Here is a 19,703-nt window from a genome sequence, read left to right on the forward strand (position 1 = left end):
GTGTCTGCAGGGTTGTTCACTCACATCCTGTTGGATGAAGCGGCCCAGGCCATGGAGTGTGAAACCATCATGCCTTTTGCTCTAGCAAGCAAGACCACTCGCATCGTGTTGGCCGGAGATCACATGCAGGTGAGTCCGGAGAACATCCAGGAATAATCAGAACAAAAAAAACGTGCATAGATTCAATTTTTTTCTTTAATGTCGCTGCAAGTTTCTCCAGCTCAAGAAATAACTTCATACGTCGCTCTCTCACTCACCTTGCAGCAGAAACCTCTTTACGTACCTCTTTGTCTACAGGTGGAGCTCACACTCATTAATCCTCTAACTTGTGTTAATGAAAGAGTCGGTCACCTCTCTCTTGGTTTGTTCTTTTGAAATCGTCAGCTGGATATCGTCCTTTTAATCACATTCGGCGTGGCTTCAGCTTCAGTCTAAGAAAAAGGTCCGGGTGGGCTTAGAGAGGCGAAGGGAACGCACTCAACTGAAAGAATAAGAGCTCTTTCTTTGTGCTTTGTAGTCCAGAGGAAAGTGGGCGACAGTCTCCTAGGTCAGCTTCACTTCACTTCATACTTTGAGAATGTCTGAAACTTAACTTTTTATGATTTTGAATTCACCTCTCTGCTGCAGAATGAGAAATAACCCCTTCAATTAACTTTAAAACACTTTGTTTTTGCTTCTCTTTGGATGGACCGTTGTGCCATTCTTGTTTTTTGTGCACAACTATTAAAAATGAGACCACATACTGTGTCGATGTGTAGTTGCAGTCCAGAAACAGTTCCATCAAGTAGATGTCCGCAGAAAAGTGTGAAATCGTTTTTTACAACTCTTCTTTCTTCAAACACAAAGGAGCAGAGAGCAGCCGCTGTCGAGCGTCGGCAACAGATAACACATTATGAACTCAATCAGTCGAGCTTTCTAATCCAACTTGAGGACTTAAAGCTGTCCGTCCTCCTCTCCTGGTTTCAGACAGAGGACAGGATTACAGCAAAGAGAGGATGAAGACCAGGCGAGGTCCATCGTGCAACAGTTACTGGACTTTCTTTCACCTTTTCATTCATCCGTCCTCAGGTTTCTCCTCGTCTCTCTCTGAAGGAGGCTGTTGACCTTTTTATTCTCTTCACTTCCTCCAGTCTGCTCTCACTGTAACACTTCACCTCCTTTGTCTGACAGTAAACGGTCAATGAAGGCCTCCATTGATTGCTTCCTGTTTTATTGACCATGTTGGGCCTCATTAAAGCTCACTGAACATCTTTCACTGTCTTACTTTAACTACCGTTCAAACAGAGATAAATCACAGTCATGAACGCGACCGCAGTCAGAAGAGTCGCAGAGTCTCAGAGTCTTTCCCTCGACTGTCACACAAGAGGAAAGCCCTCTTGTTGTTTATCACGATACACAGGACCGTAAGGGGTGCAAGAGAATCCACAGAGTGTGAGCACAGCATCCATTTGCATTACAGTCTTCCTCAAGTGTATCAGGATAAAATCTAGAGAAATCCACACCACACTGAGTGACAGGAGGGACGGGGAGGACTCTGCTGTTTGTGCTGACTTTATAAATATAAAGAAACGAAACGACAACGTCTTTTCTCCCCTTTTCTCAGGGGATATGAAATGTGAGTTTTAACACCAAACAAAACCTACAGTGAAATGTTTCGACAGCTCAACAGAACCTTCATGTCTGGAAACACTGAATGATTATTTGAACAGGAGTCTCTCTGCCTCCCTCTCTTCCTCCATGAAGCAGGTTGGCCGTGACACGCCGTCTCGCGGTGCATAATCATATGAATTATTAATCGATTCATTTCAAAATGTGAATTTAATTTCTTGGGTTATAGTGTCAGGTTTTTTCTGTGTTTTATTCCCACAACTCTGAACGTGTTTAACTCTGCAGTACGCTATGTTGCATTTCATAGATGCATCATAAGGTAAAGTATTGTGGAGGATTGTACTCTGGTTTTGTTTTGAAAGTAACTTTCCTTACTCTCCCTCTCTGTCCTCTCTCTCTGTTCGCAGCTGAGTCCGTTTGTGTACAGCGAGTTTGCGCGAGAGCGTAACCTCCATGTGTCACTGCTGGACCGGCTGTATGAGCACTACCCTCCTGAGTACCCCTGCCGCATCCTCCTGTGTGAGAACTACCGCTCCCATGAAGCTATCATCAAGTAGGTGTGAGCCCTCAGCACTGCCTTGTGTCAGACACTGTGGGTGGAGAGTCTGAAAAAGGTGGAGGGAGAGATGACGTACAGGAGAAGAGGTGGTGGGAGGAGTGGGTCAGGAGGCAAAGAGGAAATTGAGGTGAAGGATTGACAGACTTTGGGTTGTCCAGAGAGGAGAGTGGAGCCGTTCAGGTGGTGCTTGGGCTGACAATAGCTCTGCGACGAGGGACTGAGTGGGTTTGGATGTTTAGATGAAAGGAGAAAAAAGGATATGAATGTTTAGCTGAGGAAGGATTACACTTCACAAAGTTTCACTTCTCCAAATAATCCCCACTGTCTTGACACTTGAAAAGTTAACAGAACTGTAACACAATCTCTCGTGGTGAATACTTGAAGATGCATTTGAAAATTGCATGGATACAACTTGATGCATTGATCAGTGATTTCTGATGAGCATCCTCAAAGGAGCACACTCTTTATTGATATCATTCCTGCTCCTTCTCATCCTTTTTCCAGCTACACATCAGAATTATTTTATGATGGGAAGTTGATGGCGAGTGGGAAGCAGCCCTCCCATAAGGATTTCTACCCCCTGACCTTCTTCACAGCCAGAGGAGAGGACGTCCAGGAGAAGAACAGCACTGCCTACTACAACAATGCTGAGGTATGTGTAAGAAGAAGACTGCAAAAAAACTTAATTTAATGTTTCCAAAGTTACACTAACACCAACACCCAAGAAGAAAAGATGTAATTATTGTTTTTATTTAACTGTTTGTTGGTTCGTTTTGATTACTACACCTTTAACCTGTGTTTTTATGCACTCCTTGTGTTTTAAATAGTGTTTACAAATCATGTGTCATAGAGCTAGAGCTGAAATTAAGATTCCAACTTGCCATTTAGTCTAAAGGCAGAAAAAAACGCTGTCAACAGGTCTTCTAAATGGCATGGTTAGTTTTCCAGGAGCTCCACGTGCCTATGTGGAATGCCAAAGCCTAAAGTAGGGAGAGCACCCCTTCCCTCAGTAAAGACCTCCCGGGGTACAGAACAAAGTGGGCATGGTTAGTTTCCAGGATCTCCATGCCCTTCCACATGCCTGTGTGGAATGTCCAAGCCTAAAGTAGGGAGAGCACACCTCCCCTTAGCAAAGACTCCCTGGGTTACAGAATGGAATAGGGGTGGTAAGTTTCCAGGAACTCCCTGCTCTTCCATATGCCTACCCAGAACGTAGAAGCCTGAAGTGGGGAGATCACACCTCCCCTTCAGGGCAGGCAGAGCAGCAGCAAATAAACTATATTTGGCCCTCAGCTAATCAGCCTGGTTTTCAAACAGCTCCTGAGTTCATGTTCGCTTCTGTTGACGCTTTATACATTCTTCCTCCCACATCATGCTTAGCTGTTAATCTTTTAATTGCTCTTTCATTTAAACACTAAATGAAAGTGAATTTATTCTTTACAGCAGAGTTGACTGAAGTCATGAGCAGAATAATATCCAACACAGATCAGCAGAGGTTAACTCCATAATCACGTAAACCGCAACACTCACTCTAATTAGAGATGAAACCTGTGAGCTTAATTAGAAGAACAACCAAGAGCTGCTTTTAACTACCGTGATGCACGACTCTGACAGTCCTTGCTTTTGATTAGTGACTCTGACATCTCGTTTAGATGTCTGTGTCCGGCCTCTGACCTTCTGCTGGCGTGTTCCGGCCCCTTTAAGCTCAAGATACTTTCTGATTTCCCTCTCAAACTGTCAAACAAATTACCTCCCGTCTATTTTTAGAACCGCGTCCACGTCAAGCGGTTGACAACACTATCATTATTCATGGGAAGGAAAATGCAGCAAGAAAAGCATGTGTGATGGGCGAGGAAGATTGTATTTTCATGACCACTCAGAGTTTAAAACGCCTCCGAGCAACGGGTGATGTTCGGGCCTTGAGGGAAGTTTTCTCTGTGATTGTGGGCATTTTAAATAACAAAAACAACCTGTGTACTGAAGACATGAAGACGTTTTTTTCAACATATCTACTCGTTTGAGGGCAGAGTTCCTTGTTTTATGGGTTACCTTTGCCGCCTCATCACCATACATCACCTTTCTCCTTTAAATACATAGTCCCTTACCTTGCACATTTCCCTTTAAAGCTGGGTTTATACTTCTGTGTTGAATTGAAGCCATAGCCTAAGCCGTAGGTTTGTGTAGCCCTGCTCCAACGAAGACGCCAGCGCACTTAGTCTGACGTGAACCTCCTCAAAAATGTAACTACACGTTGAAACGTCGCTGACCTCAAGCCCTGTGATTGGTCCTCATTTTTCTCCCTCTTCCCTCAGGTGTTTGAGATCGTGGAACGGGTGGAGGAGCTGCGAAAGAAGTGGCCGGTGGCGTGGGGCAAGTTGGACGACGGCAGCATCGGAGTGGTGTCGCCGTACGCCGACCAGGTTTTCCGCATCCGTGCTGAACTCCGAAAGAAGAGGATGCACGAGGTCAGCGTGGAGAGAGTGCTGAACGTCCAAGGTGAGAATAAGAATTCAGAAACACGCTCATGTTTGCATTCATACAAAGAAAAACAGACATCGATGTACAAGATGAATATTTAAAGAGGCGGTGCATTGTGTCACACATTCATAATTGACCAAACATTGATTATTTAAAGGCATTTTTATCTCAAGTGTCTCATTAATCTTACTCCATGAAGCTTGTTTCACATGCGTCTATGTTTAATGTGATCTGAGTCTCTTTCTTCGGTCCTGGTGTTGCTTTAAATGAGAGCAATGGTACCCTGAAGACAAGTCCCCGCTGTCCTCCGCTCAGTTAGCTGTGTTCAAGTGGCTCCTCCATGTCATCCAGACTTAGTGCAGATGAGAGGACGAGTGTTTTTCTCTCAGTCTCTCCTCTGCTGCGGTGTCAGGCAGCTCCCACATGTTTTCATTAACATCCTCATAAATTACAGATGAAATGTTTGGATGCACAAAAGGAAAAAATGTGCTCTGGCTTGTGCTTAGGCTCTGAACTTGATCAATCTATCATCAGCCTCTGGAGTCATAAGAACATTCATTTATCACTAGTCTGGAATTTTTACTATCTGTGCTGTCGAGTCGGGCAGTACGGCAAAATTATCATATCACAATTTTCTTTTGGCAGAACCAGGCTGTAGACATGTTTATTACTTCTGTAAATATTGCATTTTTTGTATGGGTGTGTATGTGGTTTTCAGTGCTTTCAAAGCCAGCCTCTTGTGGACACTCAAGGAACTGCAGTTTTCAGCACTACAGCACATTTCTCACGGCTTGTTTGCAAAGACAATTCAGAGTGTGATAATGTTTTTAAACAGAGTGAGACTCTGTCTTTGCTTTTACCATCTTTGCAGTGCCTAGTGTTTTCATACTCGGCATTCACAGCCTAATAATGCACTGGATTCACTGCGATGGTTGATAACAGGATGTGCCAATATTGCGACCTCTCTAAGTTTGCAGATTGTAGACATGTTCTAATCCCCCCAATGTTTCCCCATCACACACTCCTACTTCAGACTTCAGTCCTAGGAACACTAAACAACATGATATCAATATTCACAAAGAAATTGAAAGTTATTAACCAACGTAACAACAAATCTTTGTGTGCAGGTAAACAGTTCCGGGTCCTCTTCCTGAGCACGGTGCGGACGCGGCACACCTGCAAGCACAAACAGACGGCCATCAAACGCAAAGAGCAGCTGGTTGAGGACTCGACCGAGGACCTGGACTACGGGTTCCTCTCCAACTACAAGCTGCTCAACACAGCCATCACCAGAGCACAGTCGCTGGTCGCAGTTGTGGGAGACCCCATAGCGCTGTGCTCTGTGGGGCGCTGCAGGTAAACATGGACGCTTACACTTCGCCCTCAAATAACATACAGCCAATAATTATGTGATTTCACATCCATCCTGTCCTGCAGCAAATAGATTAACATCATGTTACGTGACAACAACATCATATATCTTTGGAATTGTAATAAATATGTTATTAAAGTGTTTGAGATTATAAAGGTTAGATGCTTATTCACATATTCAGCTTTGATCTGTGATCGTAAATCTATACACATTTGAGGAGAAACAGGATTATCTGCAATCCCAAATCTATGACGGACGATTAGAGCCACATTACTAATTACAGGCTATGCTTTATCTTTGGCTGAAATACTGTAACATATAGAAGGATATCAAAAGATCAGTCGTCTGCTCAAAAATGAGGAACATGGATCATCTTGTCAAGTTAGATTTAACATCTTAGGACGAGCAGCTGTTGCAGAATTGTGCACAAGCTGCCTGTTAGCCTGCCTGTCTTTATAACTGACTCAGTTTCTGATACTGAACACACCGTGCGGCCAAAAGATCTCTAAATCTCTTCTTTTTTATCTTTAAAAGTGTCCCTGATACTCTGTCGGACCAATATCTTTTTGATTTGCTTCAAATTTGTCCCTCTTGGACCTCCTTCCTCGCCCCATCAGCTCCAAAAATACTCGCCCTTTGCTAGTTTTGAATAACATGTCAGCTCTCCTGTAGATGTGGATATTTGCAAATGTCATGCTCCAAAGAAATATGCATTTGAATTGATGTTCCCACAAAAGGTTGCATTGTTTGTAGAATACTGGAAGGAAAGACGCAGGTCAGGGAAGCAGCTCTGCATGAAGAGTTTGGAGACATTTATTGGGGAATAGTTGAGCTAGTTATTGTTTCATTTTTGCAAATCTGTTGCTCATTCTTTCCCCTTAAGCATCCTCATCTTCTTGCTTCCCTCTCCTCATCCTCCCTCCCTTCCTTCCCGTTCATAAATCCTTTTAAACATGCTTAGTTTTTATATTAAGTCCCCAGGGAGTAATTGGTGGCAGAGCCCAGCAGCAAAACAACAGAATGATCCATTTTACAAATTAACTCCTCTCTGATTGTTGTTTCCTCTTGTTTCCCTTCTCCAGGAAATTCTGGGAGCATTTTGTCTCCATCTGCCACGAGAACTCGAGCCTTCATGGCATCACCTTCGAGCAGATCAAGGCTCAGCTGGAGGCTCTGGAGCTGAAGAAGACCTATGTGCTGAACCCGCTGGCTCCAGAGTTCATCCCCCGTGCCCTCAGGCCCATGCAAGGGCACCACTCTTCATCGCAGGCCCTCCATGCTCACCACCATCCTCATCCTCAGCACGGACAGGCTGTCTCCAAGCAACAGCAGGGTCCGCAGCAGCAGCAGCAGCAGCAGCAGCAGGGTCCACAGCAGCAGCAGTCGCCCCCTAAAGTGAGTCTGGACATTAGCTCTGCAGAAGAGAAGGGGATCAGAGAGATTATTGAAATGTGAAGAAATGTTTTAATGCTAAAAAGCTGTGGTAGTGTCTTCTTCGCTTATTGGTGAGTGGAGAAAGGAAACATATTAGGAAAGGAGGGAGGAATGATAAAAGCTGTGCACACACAAGCACAAAGCATGCATCCACTAAAATACCACGCTTCAAAGTCATCACAGGAAACGACTTGATGCTCGTTCATGTAAGCCTCAGAAAATGCCACAGTTAGGAAGCTAGCGTTGCTGGTTTTTCGAGGAGGATATGTTTGATTGTTTAGCTTGGCCCGTGTTTGTGTGCGTGTATTTCTGTGTGTGTGTTTCTGTCCTCCCTTGCCTGCCCTGAGGTAAAGGTTAACGAAATCAGCCCAGCTGCCAACCTGCTGCCGTCACCCACTGAGCCTAATGAGCCGCAGCTCCGCAGCATCAGGCAGCTCGGGAACACACACTTCCTCTCTCTCTCTCTCTCTCTCACATAGCATGTAGCTCACAGCCACACAGTGAACACATGCTGGCACCAGTATGCACTGTTAAACGTAACTCGTGTCTTTATTAGATGCTAAAGGATTTAACAAAACATCAGTTGAGATGAGAAGATTGAGCCGTAGTGTCTGTGACAGTGAGCAGAGCAGAGAGACACACAGCAGGCAGGAAGAGACATTCGAACACGTGTACTCCCACAAACCTCTGTTCTGATCGGTACTCTGCATGTGCAACAAATGACAAAGATATGGATGAAGTAAGATGGCTCACTTGCACGCTACTTCCTTACACACAGTGGATTCACATACGCTGGTTGTGTTCGGTCCACTAAGAGCTTGCCTGCAGGCTGGATTTGGCCTGGGGGCGCCATTTAGCAGCTTGAATAATGAAAGAACATTCAATCATCATGGCTAATTTAACTCATATGAAAGCTCATCAGAAGTACTTATTTTGGACAGTATTGCTGACATGAGAGGTAGCGTTGAGTACTGTTTCATGCCTCTTAACTACTTTAAGTGCACTTCTCTACAGTTTCCAAACGTCTATATGACCACATGCTCTTGTGAGATCTTTCAGTTGATGTGTCTGAATTAGGGATGCTCCAATCAGGTTTTATGCTGCAGATTCCTATACCGATCTGCCACCAGTGCTGATCACATGGACTTTCTGTAGATTTTTCTATTTAGTTATGGTGAGTGCTACATGATCTGGGGAAAAAGGAACCATAAAATCACCTTAATTTAGAAAAAAAAACATGTTTTTTCTTTCCTCTTCAAGAGAAAAAATACAAAAACGTTGCAGGCACAATGCAGCAACTATTCAGTCAAAAGGACAACTGAGAGACACTTAAATGTACCTGCTATCAGTAACCCAATCTTTAACAGATTGGAAACATTAAGGCTCTCAACAGGCTAAATAGTGCAGAAAGTCTAATAAATAAAAGACAATACATCTCACAAGTTTGTCTTTTTGAATATGCCATGTTTGAAACTCGTGAAACTTACAGAGAATGGGATTCCTTCTTTAGGGAGACGTTCGATGTGAGAGTACACTGTCTGGTGGAGCTCTGGCAGCGCTACGTCTGTGAATTATTTACGTCCTGGTGGCACGTAGCGGGGCTCCAAGTGAGAGAGCAGTCGGCGGATCCTGGTGTCTTCCACGACTGAGAAAAGCTCATCTCGCCCGATTCAATTATTTTTCGGGTTATTTGCTTAGCCTTCTGACTGTCACGCTCATACAGGAGAGTGTTGCCACCGTGGGCTGTGTTAGCTGCCGTCTGACTGATGCTGCTCCGGCTGTCTTCTTATCATTCACTGCCGTGAGCCTCAAAACCTCACCATACTCCACCAAGTGTTTGCTCTTTTAATGTCTTATTAAATTGGTTGTGTTGAAGCTTTTTTAATGTGCTTCCCCTGCGAGGTATTTTTTCGTTGCATGTGTTGCAGGATGCAAACTTTACATCACTTTCACAGACTGTGTAAAAGTTCCCCACGGCAGACATGTTTGTTGTGGTTTGCCGCTGCACGCCTGCGCAGTGTGAAGGAAAGTGGGAGGGGGCACACTACACACAGGTCCTCTTCAGGCTGCAAAGTATGAGCTACAGGTGATGGTTTTTTGTGATCGGCAATGAGAGGCATTGATCGGCATACACCGATCACATACTTTTTCACAGAAATCGGCCGATAATGATCGGTGGCCGATCGATCGGAGCATCCCTAGTCTGAATACTGAGGACTGGGTCACGGATCTGACCAGACGTGAAAATAAAATATTGATTCATTCACTACAGATCCATGCACACTCCATCACTGTCAAATGCCTATTCTTCTCCATATAGCCGCATGTTTTCGTTGCTCTCTAACGGATATATTTTTGTCTTACAGGGAAAACATGCGAACCACTCGGAGCACCTTCCACCTGAAGGATATGGTAAGTCTATCTCCTGCGTAGATTCACTGTTGTTGATCAGGTCAATTACAAACATCATATTATTATCTTTTTACTCGGCCAACACCACAATGCAGCATTTAGACTCCGAGGCTCATGCACAAATATTTCATTTAAAAATAAATAAATTAAACCAGAAATGAATTAATAAATGTATAAGAATGAAAGAAATACAAATAAAATTAATTAACAAATGCAAAAGATAAAAATGACTACACAAATTTATATACATTTATATATATATATATATAAATTAATAAATTATATTATAATTACAGATTGAAATGAAAAAATAAATGCAAAATCAGAATACAATTAATCAACTAACAAATGCAAATAATTTAAAGTAAATCAAGATTAGAATGATGGAAAGATATAAATACAATGAAAAAGCATATTATTTTTAAAGTTTTTATTTTTTATTGCTCGTCAGAAGTTCAGACTTTTTCTGCAGATCTTGTAGTCCGCATCTCAAATGTTCAGCGTTGATAAACTCTGCATCAAACAATCGTTAAACTGAAAAAATATCAAGTGAAGACCTTCATACAAAGATTCATACAGGTACATATCTCTCAAATTAAGATGAAGTACTATTTGGGTTTACTTATCTCGTCTCCTTGTCCCGATGCAGTCCAACCAAACCCGACCATGCTGATGGGAAACCCGATCAGGGCGTTCACGCCACCCTTGGGCAGCACACCAGCTGGTATGGGCAAGTCACCGAGTCCTGTTCAGAGGATCGATCCTCATACGGGCGCCAGCATCCTGTATGTCCCAGCTGTGTATGGAGGAAACATGGTGATGTCCATGCCTCTGCCTGTAAGTTTGTTTGGTAACAACCTGTTACACCAGTGATCCTGATTACACCTGGTTCAGTGTGCGATGTAGCCTTTAGCAGTTTGTATGCAGATCAGTAATCCTTCAATCTGTGCTTTGTCCCTGAAGTTACCCTGGCCCGGTTATCAGAACCGCTTTGCCGTTGACCCTCGCATCATGAGTCATCCAGCAGCCATGGCCTACAACTTCAACCTGCTGCAGGCCCAGAATCGAGGCTCCCCCATCCCCTACAGTGGGATGGCCCACCCCTCTCCTCTAGGAATGGGCCAGCCAAGCCCTGACAAGGAGCTGCAGGGAGACCCAATCAGAAATGGTGTGCCTTGTTCTTAAAACCAAGTCAAGCATTGTTTTATTATCCATGAAATAGAAACGAGTGATGGTGTAGAGTAGCTGAACGTCTAACAAAGAGGTTGTTTGTGGTTTTTAGGTAAATTAGAAGGATGTCCAAAGTCTGAACAGAGCCGTCTTCAGACTCCAGAGAGGAAAACCGCAGACATGAAGGAAAAACAGGTCAGTGGTCAAATCTTCTGTTAATTTATTTTAATCAGAAGTTATTCTTCCTCATTGTTATCGGCCAACACTCCTAATAAATCTTTGTTCATTGTGGGTTTTTTTATCAATCCAGGGAGATCTGGACACCGGGCAAAGTCGCAGTCTGGACTCTGAAGGGCTCATAGGATTCCCTAATACACTTCTCCATCGGAAAGAAGCTTCAGCTGCCCAAAGATCCCTCAACTACCACCTGGCCCCTCCGAACCCAGCTTTTCCTCCTCACCCTGCAGGTGGAAGAGTCTTCCCTCCACAGTACCCCCTCTCCAGGCTTCCTTATCGAGTCGGCCAGCCTCAGCACCCGGGGATGACCCAACCGAGCCAACAGCAGCAGCAGCTCAGCCCCGCGTATGCCAGCGGCAGCCACAACGCCTCCTTCTTCAGTGGCCCCATCCCGCCTCACAGGGCCGTGCAGTCACCCACTATGGACGGGCCGGAGTCTGGAGGAGTGGAGGAGATGAGTGGCTCCATTAGGACTCCAATGGGCCAACCAGGGGGACATCACCCGGGCATGTCGCAGCATAACAGGGTCAACAGCTTCGGGGAGGATGGGCAGGACGGGAACCTTGGAGACAGCCTCGGTGAGTGCATTCGACGTTCAAACATCCTTTATCCTGAGGAAAGATGGTTTCTTTGACACTTTGACTCATGTCCTTCTTATTCATCATCCGACTGGTATTACACATTACTGCTGAGACTTCAAAGAGCTGATCAAAGGAATTAAGCTGCAGAAGAAATAATAATAATAAGACACGTTCAGAAATATCTAATTTAATTTTACAGCTTAATCAAGAATGTGTTGACGCTTTCATGTTCGCCCAAGCAAGTTGTCTCCCCCAAACGTAAACCTTTATTCTCTATCATGAGGATGATTGCAGATTGAACAGCAACATAAAAGCAATCAGAACACAAAGCAGGGCTTCCAACACGGGGCGTCTTCTGAACATGTTTCATGCTCCGCAAACTCGGACTCTGTTTTCAAGCACCTTTTTTCAGAGCCTCGTTACCATGCAGAGCGCCCCTGGGCATCTGTTTGAAATGTTTCCCCGGTAGTATCTGAGCATGGCATGTGTGCACCCAATGAAAGATTGGTAAGCTCAGTGGGATATCAGACTGCTTCAATGGGCAACGTGACCCGGTGTGGTTTGAACTTACCCGGAGAATAGCTGTCACTCAGAGCCGACTCAGTGACCCTGAAGCCTCGCCTCCTGATTAATCCTTCTCATATCTCCCCATCTTAACCTCAGCGAGCTGCCACTGCATGCTGACACCTTTGGCAAGACTCTTCCTTTAAAACTTCAGAATTCAGGATGAAAACAGAGTCATTTAAATGGAAAATGCACAACTTATGTTACTTTATTTTAATAACATTTTTTAAATTTTTTTTTTTTTAAAGTTATATTTTTGGCCTTTTTGCCTTTATTTGTTAGGACAGATTAAGAGAGACAGGAAATGTGGGGAGTAGAGAGCGGGGGAAGACATTCAGGAAATGGTCGACCAGCCGGGAATCAAACCGGAGACGAGGACTGTAGCCTCTGTATGTGGGGTGCTTAGACTGCTAGGCCACCAGCGCCCCTACTTATTTAACTTTGAGCAGGATAACACTTGTCCCGATGATTTCACCAGCGACTCTAAATCTGTTGTTTTTTCTGACCTTTCAGACCTCCAGGGTCCCCTGGCTCTCGAGGCCTTAAGCCAGCAGCAGCAGCAGGCGGCCCGGCTGGGTCAGTGGGGAGAGGCAGCAGGACCTTTCCTCCATGGCAACGTCGCCTTCCCTCTGCCACAACAGCTCGCCCATCTCGCTCAGCCCGGCATGACCCGCTTCCCCCACCAGCTGCTTCGAGCAGCCAGCTGGGGTCTTGGTGCCAACATGGAGGATGAAGGTGTCGCTTCTGCCTCCAATGCTCCACCTTTCACCAGGTAAGACAGAGCAGCCATGTACAGTTTTTTAAATATTTAATGTTCTGTAACTTGATACTAAAGAATGTAAATGTTCCAGGTACCCAGGCCTCCTGAGAGAGATGCCCCCACATGATCCGTCTGAGCCCAGAGAAGCAGCTGAGATGCAGCCCCCTCCTCAATCTCGTCTCCTCCAGTACCGCCAGTCCCAGTCCCGTGCATCAGGAGACCCTTCATCCTCCTTAGCTGCCAACTCCAACCACACTGGCCCCTTTCCACCGGGACCGTACCCCCATGACGCCGGCCGGGATCTCCTAAATGACAACCTGCTCAACAACCCCACCCTGCAGCAGCAACAGCAGCAGCAGCAGCAGCAACATTCGGGGAACCCTCTGTACAACACTGGTAGCTACTCACACCAGCCGCCAGCCCACTCTGCCAGCCCCCCTCCCTCCCAGGTCAAATACCTTCTGCAGGAAGCCCAGTGGTCCCACGGTGGAGCTGCATCAGTGAGCCCACCGCAGCAGAACCACCTGCTGGGGAACCAGGGTCACGGTCTTCCTTATGGACTGCCCATCATGGCTCACCCGAGCAGGCAGGAGCAAGTTCACCTGATGCAACTTCACCATCAGCACCAGCAGCAGCAGCAGCAGCAGCAGCAGCAACAACAACAACAACAACAACAACAACAACAGCAACAACAGCAACAACAACAGCAACAACAACAACAACAACAACAGCAGCAGCAGCAGCAGCAACACCACCACCAACAGAGTCAAGGTCCAGACCAGGAGTCCTATCACCCGCTGTCCCCTAGAACATCAGCAGCCACAGCCCTTCACAGTGTAGACGAGGTACGGGTAACTCTAGCATAAAGACTCTCTCTCTTTGTGTCTCCATAAGGGAGCAGGTTTCACTTCATCTCTCTTCCTCCTCTTTCCTCTCTGTGCAGTATGAACCCCGGGGTCCAGGACGGCCCCTCTATCAGCGCAGGATCTCCTCCAGCTACCCAGAAGACTCGTCTCCAGCCAACGCCCACAACGCCCTCTCCCAGCAGACCCAGCCCTGTCCATCAGACCCCCAGGACCACCCTCATCCGCACATGCAGCATCATCAGCACCCACACGGCCCCTACGGTTACTCTTCACACGACCTCTGGCCCAGTAATGGTGGGGGTCCCGGTCCGTTCCAGAACATTCCATGTAACGGAGCCGGCACACTCGCTCAGCACCGGGATCTTATGGGTAAGCTAAGACAAACGTTCTGTTTTTGAGCATTAAAATCTTACAGAGGTGGTTATTTTTACAACTGAAAGCCTGTTTATGTTTCTGCAAGGAATCGCCACCATAGCCTGATGTGCTTTTCCTCCAAAATGTAATTACATGTTGAAGCAACGCAGACTGCAAGCCCTGTGATTGGTCCACTGTGCAGCTTCATATTTCCTCTATTCACGGCATGTCCGAGGGGCCAATCACAGCTTGACGTCCGTTTTTATTCAACCCCCAGCTTCCATCTTCAAATGTGTAATTTATTGTTTTTAAAAACTAAATTCACCTAAAAATACCTTGTTTGAAAATTTCAGAGCAATTATAGAGAAATGGAAAGTGAACGATTCCCAAAAGAAAGAATTAAATATTAATACAAATAAGGTCAATCTCTTTAAATTAGGGATGTCAATTTCAAGTATTTTCCATGATTGATCTTTGGAAACGTTAACTATCAATTATCATTTAATTATTAAAAAAAAAAGTTTTCCGTCAAAAATAATGCCACATGCGTTTTTTCCCCTAAATCAAATGTTCCTTCACGACACAGTGTATATTACTGACAGTATTAAACAGCTACGGATCATATTGAGGTGTTCAACATGTTAACACCCTGAATATCAACATGAGGAGCAGGCTTATAAATAATCTCTGTGGACTCATGGTCATAGAGACTCAGACTACAACATGTGGATTTACTGCAAGAGGACAACTGATCAGAATCATATTTTGGACTCATTGTCCAGTTTTCTCCTTCTTATTGAGAAAAATAAGCATGTATACGTGGTCAGGTGTCAGCCGGGAGCACAACCGGGTCAGAATCAGTCCGGAGGCGGAGGGAAAAAAGCTCTCGTGGAGACCTGTCACTCAGCTGCAGCCGCCAGCTGAGCGTCTCCACTGTGAGCAACACCTTCAGTCAGCTGATTCTGAAACATGCTTTAAAGTTAAAACACCTCCACTTAGCGAGTGACGCGAGAGCAGACAAGAGACTTAATGATGTTGAACAAGCTGAGTGAAATGCAGATAGCGCCCTCTACTGTTTAAAAATAATATCCAGATACAAATTATGTTGAATCGATTTTAATCCACACTTATTTGTATAGATTTTTTACCGCCTTGCGATATATCCTTTAATCCCTATAAACCAGGCTTTAAGTTAGAGTGCTATTGTTTATGTTTTTGTTTACCCTCCTTTTTTAATGCACCTTTCCAATCCAGTAACACTTTCTTCCCTTCCGTCCTGCAGCATCAAAAGCTCTTCGTCAAACAGAGGAGCAGGTGAAGGCTGAGGCCACAGCAGCACAGCAGACCCACCCTCACTCCCTCAACTCCCTGCAGCACCTTGGACAGTTCCCTCCCCTTATGCCCAATAACAAGCATCAGCAGCAGCAGCAACAGCAGCAGCAGCAGCAGCAGCCGCCACCGCCGCCACCGCCGCAGCAGCAGCAGCAGCAGCAGCAGCAGCAGCCGCAGCCGCAGCCGCAGCAGCAGCCGCCGCCACCTCCGCCGCCGCAGGCTCCCACAGAGGCTGGCCAGGGGCCACCAAATCTGAGCAAACCACCTACCATGTCCTATGCCAGCGCCCTCCGCGCTCCACCCAAACCCCGAGCTGTTCGCCCCGATCAGGCCAAAAAGAACAGCGACCCTCTCTCCCTCCTGCAAGAGCTGAGTATAGGAAGTTCAAATGGTAGCAATGGGTACTACTCCTACTTTAAATGAGTTCTCCTCCCCTCCCCCGATAATTCAGTGATGAAATATAAAACGAAACAAAAAAAGTAAAACTGTCTAAAAACACAAAAAAATAGTGCAAAGTGCATTTACAACTTGTTTCTATCAGTAGGTTTGTTTTCTGCATTTTGTTTCATTTTAACTTTTTATTTGTAACAGTCATCTTTTCTCCTGTTTCACATATCTGTGAAGAAAATAAGTATATATAATGAATGCATTACTGGTATATATACATACTCATTATGTATATATGAATATATACTTATATTATCAACACTTGTATATGTACGTAATGCTCAAAAAAAAAAAGTAAAAAAAAAATAAAAACTAAAAAAGGCGAGAGTCAGCTGACCACTTAGCGCCCCGCTTCTTTCTCCTTATTGAAGTTGCTTTTGTCGGTTACTTAATAAGTACGTTGAAGTTTTTATCATTTTGTATCCTTCAGTTTTGAGTGGGCGTTACGTCTTGGTTTTCATACTACTGTAGTCGTGTTAACGGACGCGAGCTAAGTGGTCAGCTGACGCAGAAACTTCATGGAACAGTGTATAGAAGTAGATAAAATTTTCCTCTAATCTGTACATATAAAGAAAATAAAAGACTGAATTGTATGCCACAGACATGTCCTTAAATTCCTGTATCATGCTCGCTCGTTTGAATTATGAATTCTTTTTTTTTTACTTCTTAACCTTTAGACATCCTCACCTGGGAGTCATCTTCGGTGATCGATAGTAAATGTGATTATTTACTAAAAATAACAAAACAAATATTGATTGCATATTTTAACTTCATTTATTTTGCATCAGCAACATTAGAGTCAGTGTTAAAATGTCAGAACAGCTTCAACGTGTCCTTCTTTGTTTGTTTAACGGATCAGAAAACACCAGACGTCGTTTGTATCTGTGACAAGATCCTCCCCAACTGCTTCCCTTGTAACCAACGCTCGGTCGTTTTGATTTCTTTGTTTCTGCATCTTCAGCAGGTGAAGTGTTGTTTTTTTTTTCTGCTGGTTTGTTGTTTTTGTTTTGTTTTTTTGCCACTGATGAAGGTGAGCTCTTGGAAAGGTTGCAGGACTCTGAGGGTTTGTGAAAGTGACGAGAGAGCGGAGAGGTCAGAGTGGCGTGTTGTGCAAAGTACGTTGAAATGAGGGTCCGATAAACACGGGCGGTCTCGTGTTTCTGAACAGCCTGAATAAAGGAAAGTGGAATACATACTGAATTTGGAAATACCGGAGAAAGATGTACCAGCACTCTTTTTAACCGCTGCTCTCGCCTCCCTCTCTGTGAGACAATCCCTGATTAATATGAACTCATAATAAGCTATATTCACTTCTAATTTTTCTTCTGTGGAGTGCAACCAAAATAAAAAAGTCGGATAGTGATCAAAGTTAACAAAACGTTGCTTTCCTAGAGCGCTGTTCAGAAACACGTGACCGTGAACGTGTCTGTTTTCAGTCTGTGCTTGAAAAGAAAGATCTGGTGTTGTTGTTGACGTTGTTTTGGATAATTAGCGGATTAAATATCCCGTCTGATGTTCTAATATTCACACAGAAGCAGCGGTTTCTCTCACCGCACTCACCAACAGACGTCACTTTTCTTAACGAGGATCGTCCTCCTAACATTATGAAGTCTTGATGATTAAATCCACTTAATATATAAAAGATGCTTGTGTAGTGGAGCTGCTAGTCCCCCCCCTCTCTCACAGAAGCAGAACTGGAAACGTGTAGTGTTGTTATTTGTGACTCATTCATTAAAAGAAGTCAGGGCTTCAGCGAGTCAGAGTTTAAACACGGTCAGCCGAGAGCTTCATCTCGCTTCTTCTTTTCCTTTCAGACACTTTCGGTCACTCAAAGGTCCAGATTTTATGACGTATCGGAGAACAACACATACCTGTAAATATGCATTTTCTAGATATTTACAAACAAAGAACTTTGGGAGCGCCTCAATTTTGTAGAAGCTGTTCAAAGAAGAGGTTTGCCCTTTTTAATTATGCAAATTCACAAAAAAAAAAATTACGATTCTGAAAATGGACAACAAAGCGGCGGGCGGTCGCAGCATCTCGTTGTGACTCCTCCAGGCTCTTTGTTTTCTTGTTTTTAAAGATGTCGTCTGGCTGATTGGACAAAGAGGAGAGCTCAGACGTCTCTCACTGTACGATACATTTTTTCAGTGAAACTTTCTGAATCTGGTTCTGTTCCCTCACTTCTTCACAGCTGTACAACAATCAACATGGTTTTCTTTCTGTTGTTGTTTTTTAATTTTTAATGTGAAGACTGTTTTCTTTTCGTGCATGTTGACATGAGCTGGCTGGTTTTTATCCCTGTTTTTATCAGTTTGTATTGATTTGTGGATTAAAAAGAAAACAGAAAAAAAAACTTTTGTTCAACCTGCAGAGTCAAATTTTGGTATATTATTTGATGTGTACAATAACTTGTGACATTATCAACAAAACTATTATAATATTTTACTAACATGTCGATCAGTATGTAATGGTCATGTAAGCTCTTTTTTTTTTTAGCAGGGCTAACGCTGAGGTTGCTCCCTGGCGTGTGTCGGATGTGTCGGACGCGTTTGAAGGCGGAGTCAGGTTACCGCTGAGCTGTCATTGGCTAATCTCTGAAGTTGTGCAATACTAATATTTCACCGCTTCACCGGCTACACGTTTATTTATTTTGAAGCAGAGGAGATTGAGCCAAAGACATTTTTAAAGGGATTTTATTTCACATTAACGCTTCATCGTGTCGAAGTTAACTCTCACTCTCACCGCTCCATAAATCAGCCCGTAAATCCTCTCTCTGTGTCGTCTTCAGGAACACACAGGCCTGTTTGTGTGTCACATGGAAAGGGAGCAACCTTCTGCCCAGCCAGTAGAGAGCACTGTGTTCAGCCTTCTATAAACGCCACATCTCCTCCGCCTGTTCTCTGTTTGCTCTCCTCTGTTCTCCCCCTCTCCTGCTGCAGTGAATCAATGGCACACCTGTTCTCCCAGCCTCCCACTCCCATTGGTTCCTCCCTCGTGGGTACAAAAATAATGAATAGATCTGTTTTACTCTTCTTCATTTCAATTGGTGGTGGTTATAATAAAGGATATAGACTGTGTTTCAAAGGTTTATTTTCTTTTTTATTTGTTTCTCTATTAAAGTGTTTTTATTGAAACTATCGACTTCTGACTTTTTGTCATCGTCTGCATTTCACAGCAGAAACACAGAGGAGCCTTTGACTGAAACTTGAGCTGGGTCAGCGTCTACAGAAGTCAGTCTCTTAGCCGGGCATCGCCTTGGTTTAGGTGAGCACAAAGTGTCATCCCACACCTTAAAATCAGAGCAAGCTTAGAGCCAGCTGGGTTGAAATAAATGCACAGTTAAACGTCACAGATTAAGAGCTCATATTTGCAGAAGTTGTAAAAGATGCATGAGTAAAGAGTTTGCATTCTGCGTCAGAAGTATTGGATGTGTAATACAAAGAAGATAAAAACTGAGCCAAGTTTCTCAGCAGTTCAGCTTTTCAAAATAAGAGCATAAAAACAAATGCACGACAGACTCATCCGA

The 19,703-nt window shown here is 44.3% G+C and overlaps 1 protein-coding gene across 2 annotated transcripts in view; it reads left to right on the forward strand.

The window, feature by feature from the left end:
- The window catches only part of helz (helicase with zinc finger), a 57,999-nt gene extending 38,688 nt beyond the window's left edge, over positions 1 to 19,311 (forward strand). Inside the window, exons 19-33 of one of the 2 annotated variants that reach the window (XM_034687478.1) lie at positions 11 to 129; positions 2,016 to 2,161; positions 2,672 to 2,819; positions 4,480 to 4,663; positions 5,773 to 6,001; positions 7,100 to 7,412; positions 9,818 to 9,863; positions 10,513 to 10,700; positions 10,827 to 11,031; positions 11,146 to 11,228; positions 11,344 to 11,848; positions 12,929 to 13,187; positions 13,267 to 14,020; positions 14,119 to 14,410; positions 15,678 to 16,771. In XM_034687478.1, coding sequence (XP_034543369.1) covers positions 11 to 129; positions 2,016 to 2,161; positions 2,672 to 2,819; positions 4,480 to 4,663; positions 5,773 to 6,001; positions 7,100 to 7,412; positions 9,818 to 9,863; positions 10,513 to 10,700; positions 10,827 to 11,031; positions 11,146 to 11,228; positions 11,344 to 11,848; positions 12,929 to 13,187; positions 13,267 to 14,020; positions 14,119 to 14,410; positions 15,678 to 16,150 — 3,944 coding nt within the window. In that variant the 3' untranslated portion in view covers positions 16,151 to 16,771. Of the gene's footprint in view, positions 1 to 10; positions 130 to 2,015; positions 2,162 to 2,671; positions 2,820 to 4,479; positions 4,664 to 5,772; positions 6,002 to 7,099; positions 7,413 to 9,817; positions 9,864 to 10,512; positions 10,701 to 10,826; positions 11,032 to 11,145; positions 11,229 to 11,343; positions 11,849 to 12,928; positions 13,188 to 13,266; positions 14,021 to 14,118; positions 14,411 to 15,677 lie in introns of both variants that reach the window. The other variant, XM_034687477.1, reaches the window with a different exon arrangement.
- Positions 19,312 to 19,703: the final 392 nt, after the last annotated feature.

Source organism: Notolabrus celidotus, chromosome 7 (genome assembly GCF_009762535.1).
Source record: "Notolabrus celidotus isolate fNotCel1 chromosome 7, fNotCel1.pri, whole genome shotgun sequence".
In the NCBI taxonomy this organism is placed as follows: domain Eukaryota; kingdom Metazoa; phylum Chordata; class Actinopteri; order Labriformes; family Labridae; genus Notolabrus; species Notolabrus celidotus.